The 12,900-nt window shown below is 48.4% G+C and overlaps 5 protein-coding genes across 5 annotated transcripts; 3 read left to right on the top strand and 2 right to left on the bottom strand.

Moving 5' to 3' along the window:
- Positions 1–3,135: 3,135 nt before the first annotated feature.
- BKA55DRAFT_517908 (uncharacterized protein) lies at positions 3,136–5,196 on the top strand (the record flags this gene model as incomplete). The annotated part of the gene is made up of 3 exons (XM_046188223.1): positions 3,136–3,208; positions 3,391–3,866; positions 3,928–5,196. The coding sequence occupies 3 exons, from the start codon at positions 3,136–3,138 to the stop codon at positions 5,194–5,196; spliced, it is 1,818 nt and encodes a 605-aa protein (XP_046046653.1).
- Positions 5,197–6,178: 982 nt separating this feature from the next.
- BKA55DRAFT_518941 (uncharacterized protein) lies at positions 6,179–7,082 on the top strand (the record flags this gene model as incomplete). The annotated part of the gene is made up of 2 exons (XM_046188304.1): positions 6,179–6,824; positions 6,871–7,082. 2 exons carry the CDS (start codon positions 6,179–6,181, stop codon positions 7,080–7,082), a joined length of 858 nt encoding a protein of 285 aa, XP_046046652.1.
- Positions 7,083–7,250: 168 nt separating this feature from the next.
- On the bottom strand, positions 7,251–8,657 carry BKA55DRAFT_576576 (fungal chitosanase of glycosyl hydrolase group 75-domain-containing protein). The gene is made up of 4 exons (XM_046193494.1): positions 8,302–8,657; positions 7,916–8,253; positions 7,555–7,866; positions 7,251–7,501 (listed from the first exon to the last, which is right to left on the bottom strand). Exons 1-4 carry the CDS (start codon positions 8,462–8,464, stop codon positions 7,460–7,462), a joined length of 855 nt encoding a protein of 284 aa, XP_046046651.1. The 5' UTR covers positions 8,465–8,657; the 3' UTR covers positions 7,251–7,459.
- Positions 8,658–9,463: 806 nt separating this feature from the next.
- BKA55DRAFT_620723 (uncharacterized protein) lies at positions 9,464–10,635 on the top strand. The gene is made up of 2 exons (XM_046196764.1): positions 9,464–10,459; positions 10,512–10,635. The coding sequence occupies exons 1-2, from the start codon at positions 9,552–9,554 to the stop codon at positions 10,627–10,629; spliced, it is 1,026 nt and encodes a 341-aa protein (XP_046046650.1). The 5' UTR covers positions 9,464–9,551; the 3' UTR covers positions 10,630–10,635.
- Positions 10,636–10,724: 89 nt separating this feature from the next.
- BKA55DRAFT_693375 (uncharacterized protein) lies at positions 10,725–11,221 on the bottom strand (the record flags this gene model as incomplete). Its single annotated transcript, XM_046199906.1, has 2 exons — positions 10,725–11,103; positions 11,157–11,221. The coding sequence occupies 2 exons, from the start codon at positions 11,219–11,221 to the stop codon at positions 10,725–10,727; spliced, it is 444 nt and encodes a 147-aa protein (XP_046046649.1).
- Positions 11,222–12,900: the final 1,679 nt, after the last annotated feature.

Raw genomic sequence — 12,900 nt, 5'->3', positions numbered from 1 at the left:
CGGTGATTCCCCTCTCGCGGAAGTTCTGAATAGAATCGCTTCGCGGTAATAAACATCTGATGGTCTGGTGTTTAGGAACCCGCCGATATGTCAAGCGAGCTCGAATGTTGATGGAATCGACGGGCCGATCCACTACCATGACCAGAATCCTCAAATACCTATCAACATGGGCATTGAGCTTCTGTGGACACATGAGCTGTCTGTCTTGCTGCTACTATGTACATGCACGGCTCACAGCCTCCGTTCAAGACCCCATTATCTTCCCGTCTTGGCTCATGAATCCCATGCGAGCTCATGACGCAGAGGTCCCCTGGCATCATGACACCCAGCAATAGTCACTGCTGGAGCCAAATAGAGTGGGAATGGGATTAATTAGTTGCAAGGGTCTGGGTTATTAGCTTGGTGGGATACCCACCCGGTCACAATTGGAGGCTCAAGATATGCATCAACAGATGAACGATATCTTGCTGACCGATCAACTAACACGAAGTCAAGTGCTTATGTTTAATGATTGAGAATTCGTACATCCTTTTGGTAATGGTTCATCCATCGGCTGCTGGCATCCCAACATTCAAAAGTCGCCAATGATGGTTTGTTGGTTGCCAAATTAGCGTTCAGCCGCAATATAATCTTTTCGGGTCAGTGCAGAGAGGCTGGAAACTAGCCTTCATGATAACATGAGTGATGAGAATCTATACGTATATCTGTGAAGAGCAACTAATTAACTCTTGGCATCACCTAAAAACAATCTCCTCACGGGATGTTGTCTGTCTAAATTATTTCCCCTTGTATATGACTCCTGAAAAGGGAAGCTGGTCAGAGCCATTTTGACAAGTCAAATAGGAACCATATGATTATGAGGATTGCAATAATCAATCCGCGTCGTAGCCGCGCCGATCACGATGATTTGTTTCAGAATAGGCTGACAGTTATCGCCAGGCTCAAATTAAACGTCGCCTCGTCCAACATCCAACAGACTATTCGAATGAGATTCCAGAAAAGTAATCCGAGAGCTTGCGGAGCATCGCGAGTATGTGTGGCTTGATTCTATTCCTGTCAATGTCAGCATTTACATATACTGCGGAGTCGGCCGAGTAAGCACAGTGTTTTTCTTCCTTCTGATTCGGCAAGACTCCGTTTTTTTTTTTAGCAGAATGACGGGCATCACAAAGTGTTCAGGCACCTACCCCTGAGGCGCTATACTCCATGCCCCATCGGCCGAGCCGGCATCGGGTGAAATGAGACGAATCGATATTACGGCGTCTCACCTCTTTCTGGCGTTGGCCGCCATCATGGTTGATTAGTTGTCTTGGTATTGAAGTTTGTGAGGGTCGCGAGATGCTTGCTAATCGAGATGCTGTCTAAGACAAGTACCCATGGAATTGGGTTTCTCCTTCTCAAGCGTGCCAGTCTGTACAGAGTAGGCAATACTCTAATGTCTTGAACAATTCCCTCCCTGATATCAGAAAAAAGACATGTGTGTTGTTTGCCTTCACCGTCTCGTCCCTATCTCCATTAGTCGCCTCATTATCACCTTTTGCATGCCATGCCATTTCAGCCGGGGGTTGTGGCTACGTATCCGTTCTAACGAGTCGTTGCAGCAGAGGATTAACCCCTGTCTATCAGTTGGTCGAAATCTCGGCAACCTCAAAAAATTGACTTGATCTTCAAATCATGTCAGCCTCGCAGGAATGAAGATATCCAGTATCAGAGGACATCTATCAGGCGATGTACGGAGGGCGCATTCCGCCGAAAATTCTGCACCTCGTGTTCTGATTTTACGAGCACACCAAGTTCTTTTTAAAGTCGGTCAGCTTCATGAGGCTGAGGCGATGTAACTTAGATCAAGTTGTTCGTCCTGATGGCGATTGGGATTGTTACGATGACAGCATCGCCCGTGCACCCTGACATTGTGAACCGACGGCGGGAGTGTATCGTTTCTGTAAGAAACAGTTTGGTCTGGCCTCTTCCCGTCCCCAGCAAAACACTGCAGGGCATACAGTAGCGAAGAGTCCATGTTCCGTTTGATGGCTTGGGTGATATGAGGAACAGTGCGTTGGACAGTGCATAACCGGGATGTGGACCCTTGCTTTTGTACCCGTTCTTCCTTGTCAGAGCAATTGGTGGATTGTTTGCTTTTAGACTATGTTCGTTAGATTCTGATAATATTGGCTATTAGTCTAATTAAAGATAGTGACGGTGTCCACCTCGAGATAACCTCATGTGATTGGAGTTTGATGATCTGAGACTAGGCAGAGAATTTATTCCGATCTATAGCTCGTATGCATAATTCCTTCAGAATAAACTCACCGACAAGCGTTAACCAACAGTCACCAACCCTCAATTTATAAGCTTAGCCGTGCAAGGCATGTGGGGGTTGTATTGGAGGGACCTGGTTTGCGCGGGAGTGGAGGGGCTTGCGCAGCCTTGTAGCGCACCGTGCCTTATCTGATGGATACTGTACAGTGCTATTGGATCATTTCTCGATCCAATTCCAGGGCCCCTCGAGCTCCCAAAAGTACCTTTTCCAGCGGGTTGCAGTGGCCACGGTACCTGCATCCAGAATCCCCCTCCGTGAGAAGGTGTCTGTGTGCCTGGAATCCCTGAACATCCAATGAATCCCTGCCCCTCCAAGAATCGACACCACACCTGCCGCTCCCTTGAAAAGTTGGCGGCTGGCGGGCGGGCGGGCAGAAAGTAAGGTAGAGAGATACCTGTAGGGACTGTGGAAAAAGAACTAATGGGAATAATCTCACCGCCTTAATTTCTCATGCCAAAAAGTTGCTCCCCAATCGTTGCGTGGCTTCAGCGGCTGCCCCTCCACCGGCCTTTGCCTTAGGTAGTCTCCCTCCATCCTTCTCCAGTCTCCTCCAGAGCCCAGAGGGAAAGTAGTGCCCCCCTTTTTTCCCATTAGCTCACCTTAACTGCAACGTTGAAGTGGGAATATCTTTTCTAGCCTCCCTTGCCTTTGCTTCCACCTCCTTTATAAACCTCCCCATTCCCTCTCATCTCCCCCCAAAGCCTCACACTCGCTAGCATACTACGTGTGTCGATTCGTGACCTCGTTTGCGCACATCGTTTCTACAGATTGTCCTTTGCCTTGTCTGTAATATCTTCATACCACCTCTAATCATCATGTCTTCAAACGGTACCCAGGAGGCCCCCATTGAGGTCCGCCGCATCTGCTGTGTTGGTGCTGGTTACGTTGGTAAGTTGCAGAAACCTTTTCCAATCGACCCCTCGTGAGGGAACGAAGAGCTGGTGTATCGGATTTGCGAGAGTTGTGACAAGGCGCTCAATATCATGACTGCGCGCTTATCAGCCCCTCGAATGCTATACACCGCTCCAATATCGCAATTGAGTTTCAACAAACTAACAAACTTCACACAGGTGGCCCTACCGCTGCTGTCGTCGCTTTCCAGAACCCCAACATTCAGGTCACTGTCGTCGACCGAGACACCACCCGCATTCGCCGTTGGAATTCCCGCCATCCCCCTATCTACGAGCCTGGTCTGCACGATATCGTCCGAATTGCCCGTGATGGTGGCCGACCTACCAAGATCTCCAATGAGCCTACCACTGACAGTGAGGGTTCCTCTGCTGAGGAGGGTGAGATCGCCGTTGCTGAGCGCAAGCCCAACCTATTCTTCTCCACCGACATTGCCAAGCACATTGGCGAGGCCGATATCGTCCTCGTTGCCGTTAACACTCCCACCAAGTACCGTGGTGTTGGTGCCGGCAGCGCCACTGATATGACCGCTTTCGAGGCTGTCACTGGTGTCGTTGCTCAGTACGCCCGCGAGGGTGCCATCATTGTCGAGAAGTCGACTGTTCCTTGCCGAACTGCCCAGCTTGTCGCTGATACTGTAAGTTCATAGTCAATGTTGCAGCAGAGAAGCGGACAAGATGCTAACAATGGGATTCTAGCTTAACATGCACCGCCCTGGTGTCCATTTCGAGATTCTCTCCAACCCCGAGTTCTTGGCTGCCGGTACCGCCGTCAATGATCTCCTCTACCCTGACCGTATCCTGATCGGTTCTGCTCCTACCCCCTCCGGTAAGCGAGCTGCTGAGGCTCTCGTCAAGGTTTACAACGCCTGGATTCCTCGCGAGCGCATTCTGACCACCAACGTCTGGTCTTCCGAGCTCGCTAAGCTTGTTGCCAACTCTATGCTGGCTCAGCGTATCTCCTCCATCAACTCCATCTCTGCCGTCTGCGAGCAGACTGGCGCTGATGTCGATGAGGTCGCCCGTGCTGTCGGTGTTGACCCCCGTATTGGTAACAAGTTCTTGATGGCTGGTATCGGCTTCGGTGGCAGTTGCTTCAAGAAGGATGTTCTCAACCTCGTCTACCTCGCTGAGACCATGGGTCTTCCCGAGGTCGCTGAGTACTGGCGCCAAGTTGTTAAGATGAACGAGTACGCCCGTGATCGTTTCTCTAACCGTGTCATCAAGTGCCTCAACAACACCCTTGTTGGCAAGAAGGTTACCATTCTTGGTTTTGCTTTCAAGAAGAACACCTCCGATACCCGTGAGGCTCCCGCTCTTGAGATGATCAAGACCCTCCTTGAGGAGCGCCCCCGTGAGGTGGCTGTCTTCGATCCCTGCTGTAACCCTCTGGTTATCAAGGCCGAGATCAAGGAGCTCCTCGGACCCCTCGCTGAGGGACACAACATCACTGTCCACGGCAATGCCTACGACGCTTGCGAGTCCAGTACCGCCATCATCATTGCTACTGAGTTCGACGAGTTCCGCAACCAGCCTCCTCCCCCTCCCGCCCCTACGCCTGCTGTCCAGTCCAAGACCATTGGCCGCAAGCCCAACCCCAAGGCCGACCCTCGTCCTTTCGAGAACGCCACCCCCAGTGCCAACGAGCTCCTCGCCCTCCACAAGCACCTGGTTCAGCGCCCTGATGTCCAGTCCCATGACCCTCTGGACCGGTTCAACGTCGAGCCCAGCTGTGAAGACGACTGCCCTGACTGCATCCAGGAGCGTGAGAGCAAGGACACTGGCTTCGCCACAGGAATGGGTAGCTCTGAGGAGTACAAGCCCAAGGAGCGTGTCGACTGGGTCCGCATTTCTGAAAGTATGGCCAAGCCCCGCTGGGTCTTTGATGGCCGTGGTGTCATCGACTCTCGAGAGATGGTCAAGCTTGGCGTTCGCGTCGAGAGTGTTGGTCGCCAGCACCGCTTCTAAACGTCTCACCTGATTTTGAGACAGAACACAATTTTTTCGACGGCCGACTTTTAGATTTCTTGATTGTATGAATTCGTCGACTGTTGGCTAAGATTATACCGTTTTTAATAAGCATGAAATGACATATGGACGTGGTTGATGAGACACGCCGAGATACATTGGAAGGATAGGGTGGATGCCCGGCGTGAACAGGTGACGAGGTTTACTGGACATAGATTTAGATTCGAAGATGTTAAAAATGCGATGCGAGAGCAATGTTTCCGTTACCTTCTGTCTACTTTATTTATGGCCCTCCGACCCATAGCAGCGGTTTGGCGACGAACAGAATACCCCATGTCCATCAATTAAGCTTAAGATCGGAGGCTAGGTAGGTACTAATTTATTTCATAGCGATTCGGCTATCACGATCCTTATCTATCATCGTGTTCCCGCAAGTCAATTTGTTTCATGACTAATCCACCACGATCCTGTCCTGAGACGAAGCTTACAACCACCGTGTTTCAGCCAATTGACCAGGCGTCTCAGCTCTGAACCTCTAGTGTAACAAGCTATTACCGGAATACTACTTGTTTCCCAAGCCCAGCCCGTCATGTTCCCTGCACGAACGTTCTCGATCTCGCTCCACGTAGCATCGTGCCCTGCACTTGATACAGACTACTACTCTCATTTGGGTACGCGTTTCACCATGCATCGAGGAGTACCGTCGTCGTGGTTCGCCTCCTCGTGCGTGCCTCTCGTCTCGAGACATTTGTCGTCTTTGTCTTCCTGTTGAACGGGTGACATCTTCGTCTCGCTACCATACGCTCTTTAACCATATTGGTATCACTTTTGTGTTATCCCGGGGCTGTGCCTCTATATTCTTTCGCTTATTATTCAATTGCTGCAGGCGGCTCATTCTGTCTTCGAGGCCTAAACGTACGGGCCACCACCGTCGACTTGCGATAACGTACCTTGGACACAATCGAGGCAGCCACTCGTTGAGATGAGATTGTCATGGGCCAGACAGGCCGCAATTACAGGCCTCGTGGCCGTCGCCATGGCAGACGTCTTGCCGCCGGACGATATTCCACTCATGTGCGTGACGATCTGTGGTCCAATCGTCGAGTTGACAGCAAAATGTGATATTCACCACCATCGGCTCGCGAAGCGTCAGCCAAACCCAGAGTGGGTTCCAAAGTTGGCCGTGGAACCGCCCGAGGATGATGGACTGCACAAGAGAAGCTTTTCTATCATCAGAGCTGCACCGACGTCATTTCCTCCACAGTTCGAGCCTCAAGAGAGCACGACAACGTCAACTTCAACGTTAACGTCGACATCCAAGTCTACGCCCGCGTCAATGAAATGGGTTGCGGATGGCACCAGTGCGGAGGAGCAGACATTTACGATGAGACGTACCTCGATGAGTTCATCGTTTGTGAGCTCAGCGGCAACTCAGCCTACCAAGACTTCTCAAGGTGATTCTGCTATAGCGAGCATGACAAGTTGGGGAGCCAGTTTGCAGACGCAGTCAATAGTGCCAGAGGATGACCCTGAGAGGGAATGTGTATGCAATAACAAGAGCTTTGATGTGGCCAAGATTGCAGCGCTATGTCAAGACTGCATTGTCGTTGATGGGCACAAGCAAAACAGTGAGTCCTCATGGTCAAACTTGTAGATCAACTGCTAACGAAACAGACCTGGATATTATTATGCGGTCATGCGGGTTTGAAGCACTTACTTATACTCCCGACCAGGACAAAGCGGCGGATAACATTCGGGTCGAGGCAACGCGGCCGACTGCCATGGGTGCGAAGCAGGACCCAATAAATTCTGGTGCTGTATTAGAGTCTGGTGGTAATTGGGTTATTATTTTCACTTCACTGTTAGGAATTGCCATGGCGGTATGAGTTGCGTTCGATTTCAACACTTTAGATATGTAGATCATAGCGCTTGCGACAGCTTTCCTTTCTCACTTATTATATCCTATTTTAGATAAAACACTCGTTGAACGAATATCTCCTTACATAAGACTATCTTCTGCAGTTTTGGGCGGGTTCCAAATTGTTATGTTCCCTCAGTGATGATGTGACGATGCCATAGTCGGTGCTATGCGTGAAGCAGAAGGATACAAAGTTAATAATTATTCTATCTCTATGATGGCTTCTTCTATATGCAACCCAATGCCCAATATTAACAGTCCAGATAAAAAACATTAGGTATGTGGTACAAAATATCCCCAGAGTCATGAGCCGTCGAAACCCACTATGCATACACCCTTTTGTGTTCAAATCACCATGGCAGCCATAGCCGAGGCGACGAGGAGTCCCTATTGTAACGTCAGTACAACTTTTGAAATAACATAAAAGGATAATATCTTACCATTCCCCATGTACCAGGCCACAAGCAAGAGGCACCACTATCAGTGTCCTCGATTCGTGCGACTAACTTATCCCCAACACCACCGAGGCTCTCTTCGAAGTCTTTGAAGTTTTTCGCGTCCCAGTCGGCGCCGTCTTCTCCTGGCACAGCGTCGTTGCCTGGGAAGGCGATATATAACACATCATCTTCGTCGTGGCCATTGTCGCCGTTCATGTCATCGCCGAAGCAAGCCGTTGCAAGGGAGATTGAGGCCTCTCCGACCATGGCTTCATCACCATCATCGCCATTCTCGTCGCCCCAGATGCCGTAAAACTATCAAAGTCAACACTAGCTCAGCACCCAAGCAAAAACAACGACTTACCATTTTGTCGCCGCATACAACAGCCATCACACTCAATGGCTTAATGCCGTGCTTCTGCGCATCAAAAGTCGGCCAGTTCTTCTTGGTACCCACGTTCCCGAACACCACGTAAGGATGGATATTGGCATCGAGGTCCTTCTGGTCCGTGCCATATGACTTGAGCTGATCTTGAAAAGAGGTGACAGATTGTGTATCGCCTGATGAGCCACAGCGTCCATCATCTGCAGAACTGCCCTGCACTCCATCGCAGTCGATGTCCATGTTGACGAGTTTGCCTTTGGTGCCCTGGAGATATATCACATTGTAGTCTTTTAAATGATCGCCGCAGTAGACGTATGCTGCCACTGATTAGTCGCGATAGCGGTTGCGGAAACTGGAAGGCTTACAGCCATCGTCGCCGTCGGCACTATGGAATCCTTCTGCCAGAGTATCATTGCAAGAGCCTTGTTTTATGATGCTCTCTTTGAAAGCCTTGATGTTATCGGGAACATCGCGACAGGAAACCAGAGTGGCGATCGATGCGAAAAGGAGAAATCGAAGGGAACCCATGTTGTTGATTGAGACTGCGACCGAAATGAAGTAGCGAGCGTGGGGAAAGGCCGATCAGTTTGATCGCAATAGTTTGTCTTTATGTTTAAATGCTAAATATTCCCCTAGAAACTTCGGGGTGAGAGTAGTTTTATTCAAACAGGCAATTTTTCAGGGCGCGGCTAATGTTTGCTTTGCTTGCATGCAGTGATCCTCGTCCAATTTACTCGGAACCAAAAGTTCTCCTTGCAGAGTTGCATTCCCCGCCAAGACGGGTCGATCTGGTCTAGAACGGAATAATTTACTAGCATTAAGCATATTTATAACCTTTGGAGCATCGGCTGTTGTTTTGCTTTTATAGAGCGAGATCTTGCAGATTGGGTAATTAGTCCGCCTAGTTAAGATCTATATTGGTATGGCTCTTGTTTATTGTATCACTGCATTTTAACGAGCCCAGTAATGATTGACGGGAGGGACAGATTAGGCAAATGAAGCTGAGGTTGTTGCTGTGAACTTACATATGAGACAGGGTTACCCTATGTTTTCTCACCTGAACCAACACATTCAGGTATAATAGAAATCCACAAATAATTGAGTCAGTTCATCAATCGATCTACTTTTCTTTGAGTGTTTTTGCAAACTCAGAATGTATATGTGCTGGTAAGTTGATCGCCATCGATGATACTACTGGTCTGCTTAGCCCGAAAACCAATTCGCCTGAGAGGAGCCACGGTCACCCATAATGGTTCAATTAAGTGCCTTCGTCGGCACACACAGCAATGAAGTAAGAAAAATGTTCAATTAATGAAATTCACGTCAAGCACGTCGCTATCTCTTGATCTAATATATATGGACCCTTTTGATCAATGACAACTACACTTGCAAGAATTGGTAAGGAATGCATGGATTTGTCCGTCTCGGCCTCCGCGCGGTCGAATAAAATAGCTGTGAACCAACACGGACGATCCACTATCAATTGAGCTTCGTCCGTAGATTCGTCCGCACCTCGACCGGAGGCCATAGATATATAAGAAAGCAGTGAAAATAGCTATATAACGAAATACAGACCATCAGTGTTCCTTTTCGTCTGATTTTCCTAACAATCACAATGTCTTCTCAGCTCCAACACAATGCCGCCTGGGAAGCTAGCCCTCTTGCATTCCTGTCCCGCCAATTCATCGAAGGAGTTCCCAAGATTCCAAAAGGTGTCACTCTATCCGGCAAAACAGCTCTTATCACAGGTTCAAACGTTGGATTGGGCTTTGAATGTGCTCGTCAACTTCTTGCACTTGACCTTTCACACTTGATCATTGCTGTGCGGAGCCAAACAAGAGGCGACACTGCGGCACAGAAACTACGAAGCGAGTTCCCAAAAGCAAAGATTGAGGTATCGATAGTTGACATGGCTTCGTATAAGTCCATTCAAAACTTCGTCAAGTGGTGTGAGACTTTGCCTCGACTCGATATTGCCATCCTGAACGCTGGGTTGAGCAGACCTCAGTTCGAGCGATCAGACGAGTCCAAGCATGAAATGACATGCCAAATCAACTATCTCTCCACTGCACTCCTCGCTATCCTTCTTTTGCCCGTCCTCAAAACAAAATGTGGAACTTCTGAGCCTGCACATCTCGCTCTCGTTGGCTCTGACATGTCGTACTGGGCTCAATGGACTGGAACGAGCGATTCCATCTGGGATACAGTGGACGACCCTTCAAGCTGGTCCAGCAATGGCGCCTACCAGATATCCAAGCTTCTTCTTATCATGTTTGTCGGAAAACTCTCCGAGTACGTCTCGCCCGACGAAGTCATCGTCAACTTTCCGAATCCCGGCGCCTGCAGGGGAACGGAATTTGGAACAGATGGCAAGAGGAGCAAGATTGAGCAGTTTTGGATGAGCATTGCCAAGCCTATCGTTGGACGAACAGTTTCTACTGGCGCAAGATCCTATGTTGATGCGGTTGCCGTCAAGGGCAAAGAAAGTCATGGAAGCTTTGTGGGCGAGGGCAAGATTAAACCGTGAGTACTTTGAAGCAGATAGCGACGAAAATTTTCTAATTGTATTTGACAGGTATCCCCAGATTATGTACGAGCCAGCGGGAAAGGCACTCCAAGAGACGGCCTGGAACGACTTGATGAAGGAATTGAGTTTTGCGAAGCCTCTGGAGATACTCAAAGGTAGCAATTGAGCTGATGTTTACGCACTAGGTATGGACAGATATTTAAGGAGAGTCTGAGATATCGAAACATAGGTAGAGAATGTAGTTAATGCAACACCACTGTACTAAGCCTCATCGCTCTTCATTCCAATCTGATCAGCACAGGCGACTCCATTGCTCTTTGCTTTCGCTTCCTCAATGTCGCCAACAGTAGTCGTATCGTCGTAGAACCGAACCTTCTTCACCACCTTTTTCACTAACGGAGCGTGTTCCCCAGATTCTACCCCTTCGACTTTTCTCTGGTCATGTCGTCTGGGTACTTCCATTCCAAAGTATGCTCGCCATCGGCCGCTGCGGATGAAAGCCTTAAAAATGCTGATTTGGAGATCGGTCCAACGAAGGATTGTAAGGAGCGCAAATACACTGAACAAGATGTCGAACAAGATCATGCACCAGGGTATTGACTCATCTTGCTGAAGTTCTCCTTCGGTATTGGACATTGTGCTGCTCTATTGGTCAGATGGAGTATTAAATGTGTTGATGGGATAGTTACGAACCGATTTGAAGTGATATGTTCAGAATCGTAGGCGGCAAGGGGCATTTGGTAGCTCCGAGGACTCATTTTGCTTATCAAGCCACTTAAATTGGACAGTTTAATTATGGTTAAGGGAAAATGTTGTCGGATCCGTAGTCATGACTTGCCTCTCGTTTATACTTATGAGAATAGACACCAAAGTATAAAAGGTCTTATCGTCGCCATCTCTGTATACAAAGTTTCTTTCTTGCACATGGTCATCCAAGCCCTATCTTAACTAAGTTCCTCGTCAATTGATATGTCCTCACACGAGCCACTCTTATAGACTCGCCTCAAACTCTCCTCTTAAACTCTACAATCCACCTCCTCACGCCATATGCCTTGACACCGTGTTACCGCCACCCAACCGCCCCCATTATTATTATTGTTGTTGTTGTTGTTGTTGTTGTTGTTGTTGCTGCTGCTGCTGCTGTGGTGGGTTGTGCTGCTGCTGCTTCTCTTTTCTTACAGGAGCCTCTCGGGGAACAACCTGGAGCTGGATAACCTTTTGATCCTTGCTTCTTATCGCCATTTCCACAGTTACAGTTCTTAGCGGCATTTTCTGTTTCGATGGCGGAGCATACGGTATGGTAAATATCGTCCAGAAGCTGCTCCTCCCTTTGTGGCTGGGTGAGGACGAAGACGACACCTAGAACGACACCAAGGACATATACGGTCGTGCTGAAGGTCAAAAGGCACATAGGGAGAACGTTGTTGCTGTAGTCCATTTTGGGTAACATAGACAAGGTGTTTGCTGTATTGCGATGTCTTGTAGGTAGCGAATGATGAGTGTATTGTTTGAAGTGAATTGGTGATCTGGAGTTGGAAATCTCTAAGAAGTTGTGGTCTAAAGTTGTCGTGAAGAAGAAGAATAGAATATTATGATAATACTGCAATCGATTTGTATTTAATTTGTGTGTAGAAATTCGCGACGTACTTATATAAAGTTACTGAGTGCTGATGTGGCACATTCTCACTTTCGAGATAACACCATATGGCAGAAATACTGAAAGATCGCGATGGAAGCACACCGAAATACGGGCTTCAATGTGGAAGGAGTTGAGAGATTAAGTATGAGAAATCGAGATTACTGTCTAAAATGCAGTCTCTGATTTCCCTGCCACGAAGATGCATTTTGGTGATATTTCCCAACAGCCACATCGTGACCGCACTGATCACACGTACTTGGCCATAAAGCATCTCTGAACAACACGTAATTTAGTTTAGTGTTCAAGTGACATAACAAGACGTATTAGGGTCGTCTCATATCTTTCCTGACACGAAACCTTTCCCCCATGCTCGAGATCCTTCACTACATCTTGGTACATTGACGTTCTGGGTACGCAATGCCAGATGTAAAATAAACCGCAAAAGCAAGGACTAAACGCTATGGCAAGCGAATTGAGGCGACGGTCCATATTTGGATCCATAAGAAGTTATTTGTTTGCCTCTGGCTGACCCTTTGTGGTTCACCGTGGGGTTGAGCAGGCTTATCGTAGCCACGGAGATAGAATGTGAGTTGGCCGCTCAGCTAGCTGATGCGACGGAAGAACAATTCTATATTTTCGATGGCGATATGCCTAGTGGCCCCGTAACGGGAGAAATTTTACATCGCATGTGTCTGTTTAGTGGATTGTTAGTTATGCAGAAGTGTTGGTGTAGTGTCAGTCTCCATTAAGCATAGCAATCTTGCTACCTCCTCACCATGAAAGGCGGAATTTACCAAC

This window comes from Fusarium redolens (assembly GCF_020744475.1).
Source record: "Fusarium redolens strain MPI-CAGE-AT-0023 chromosome Unknown BKA55scaffold_13, whole genome shotgun sequence".
In the NCBI taxonomy this organism is placed as follows: domain Eukaryota; kingdom Fungi; phylum Ascomycota; class Sordariomycetes; order Hypocreales; family Nectriaceae; genus Fusarium; species Fusarium redolens.
The sequence above is the reverse complement of the archived record's forward strand: the minus strand, read 5'-3'. Positions and strand labels throughout refer to the sequence as shown.

Coding starts and splice junctions, on each gene's coding strand:
- BKA55DRAFT_576576 (XM_046193494.1), bottom strand. CDS start 8,464: ATGGGTTCCCTTCGATTTCTCCTTTTCGCATCGATCGCCACTCTGGTT. Junction 8,254..8,301: donor TGCCGACGGCGACGATGGCT/GTAAGCCTTCCA, acceptor AATCAGTGGCAG/CATACGTCTACTGCGGCGAT. Junction 7,867..7,915: donor TTGTATGCGGCGACAAAATG/GTAAGTCGTTGT, acceptor TGACTTTGATAG/TTTTACGGCATCTGGGGCGA.
- BKA55DRAFT_620723 (XM_046196764.1), top strand. CDS start 9,552: ATGTCTTCTCAGCTCCAACACAATGCCGCCTGGGAAGCTAGCCCTCTT. Junction 10,460..10,511: donor GGCGAGGGCAAGATTAAACC/GTGAGTACTTTG, acceptor TGTATTTGACAG/GTATCCCCAGATTATGTACG.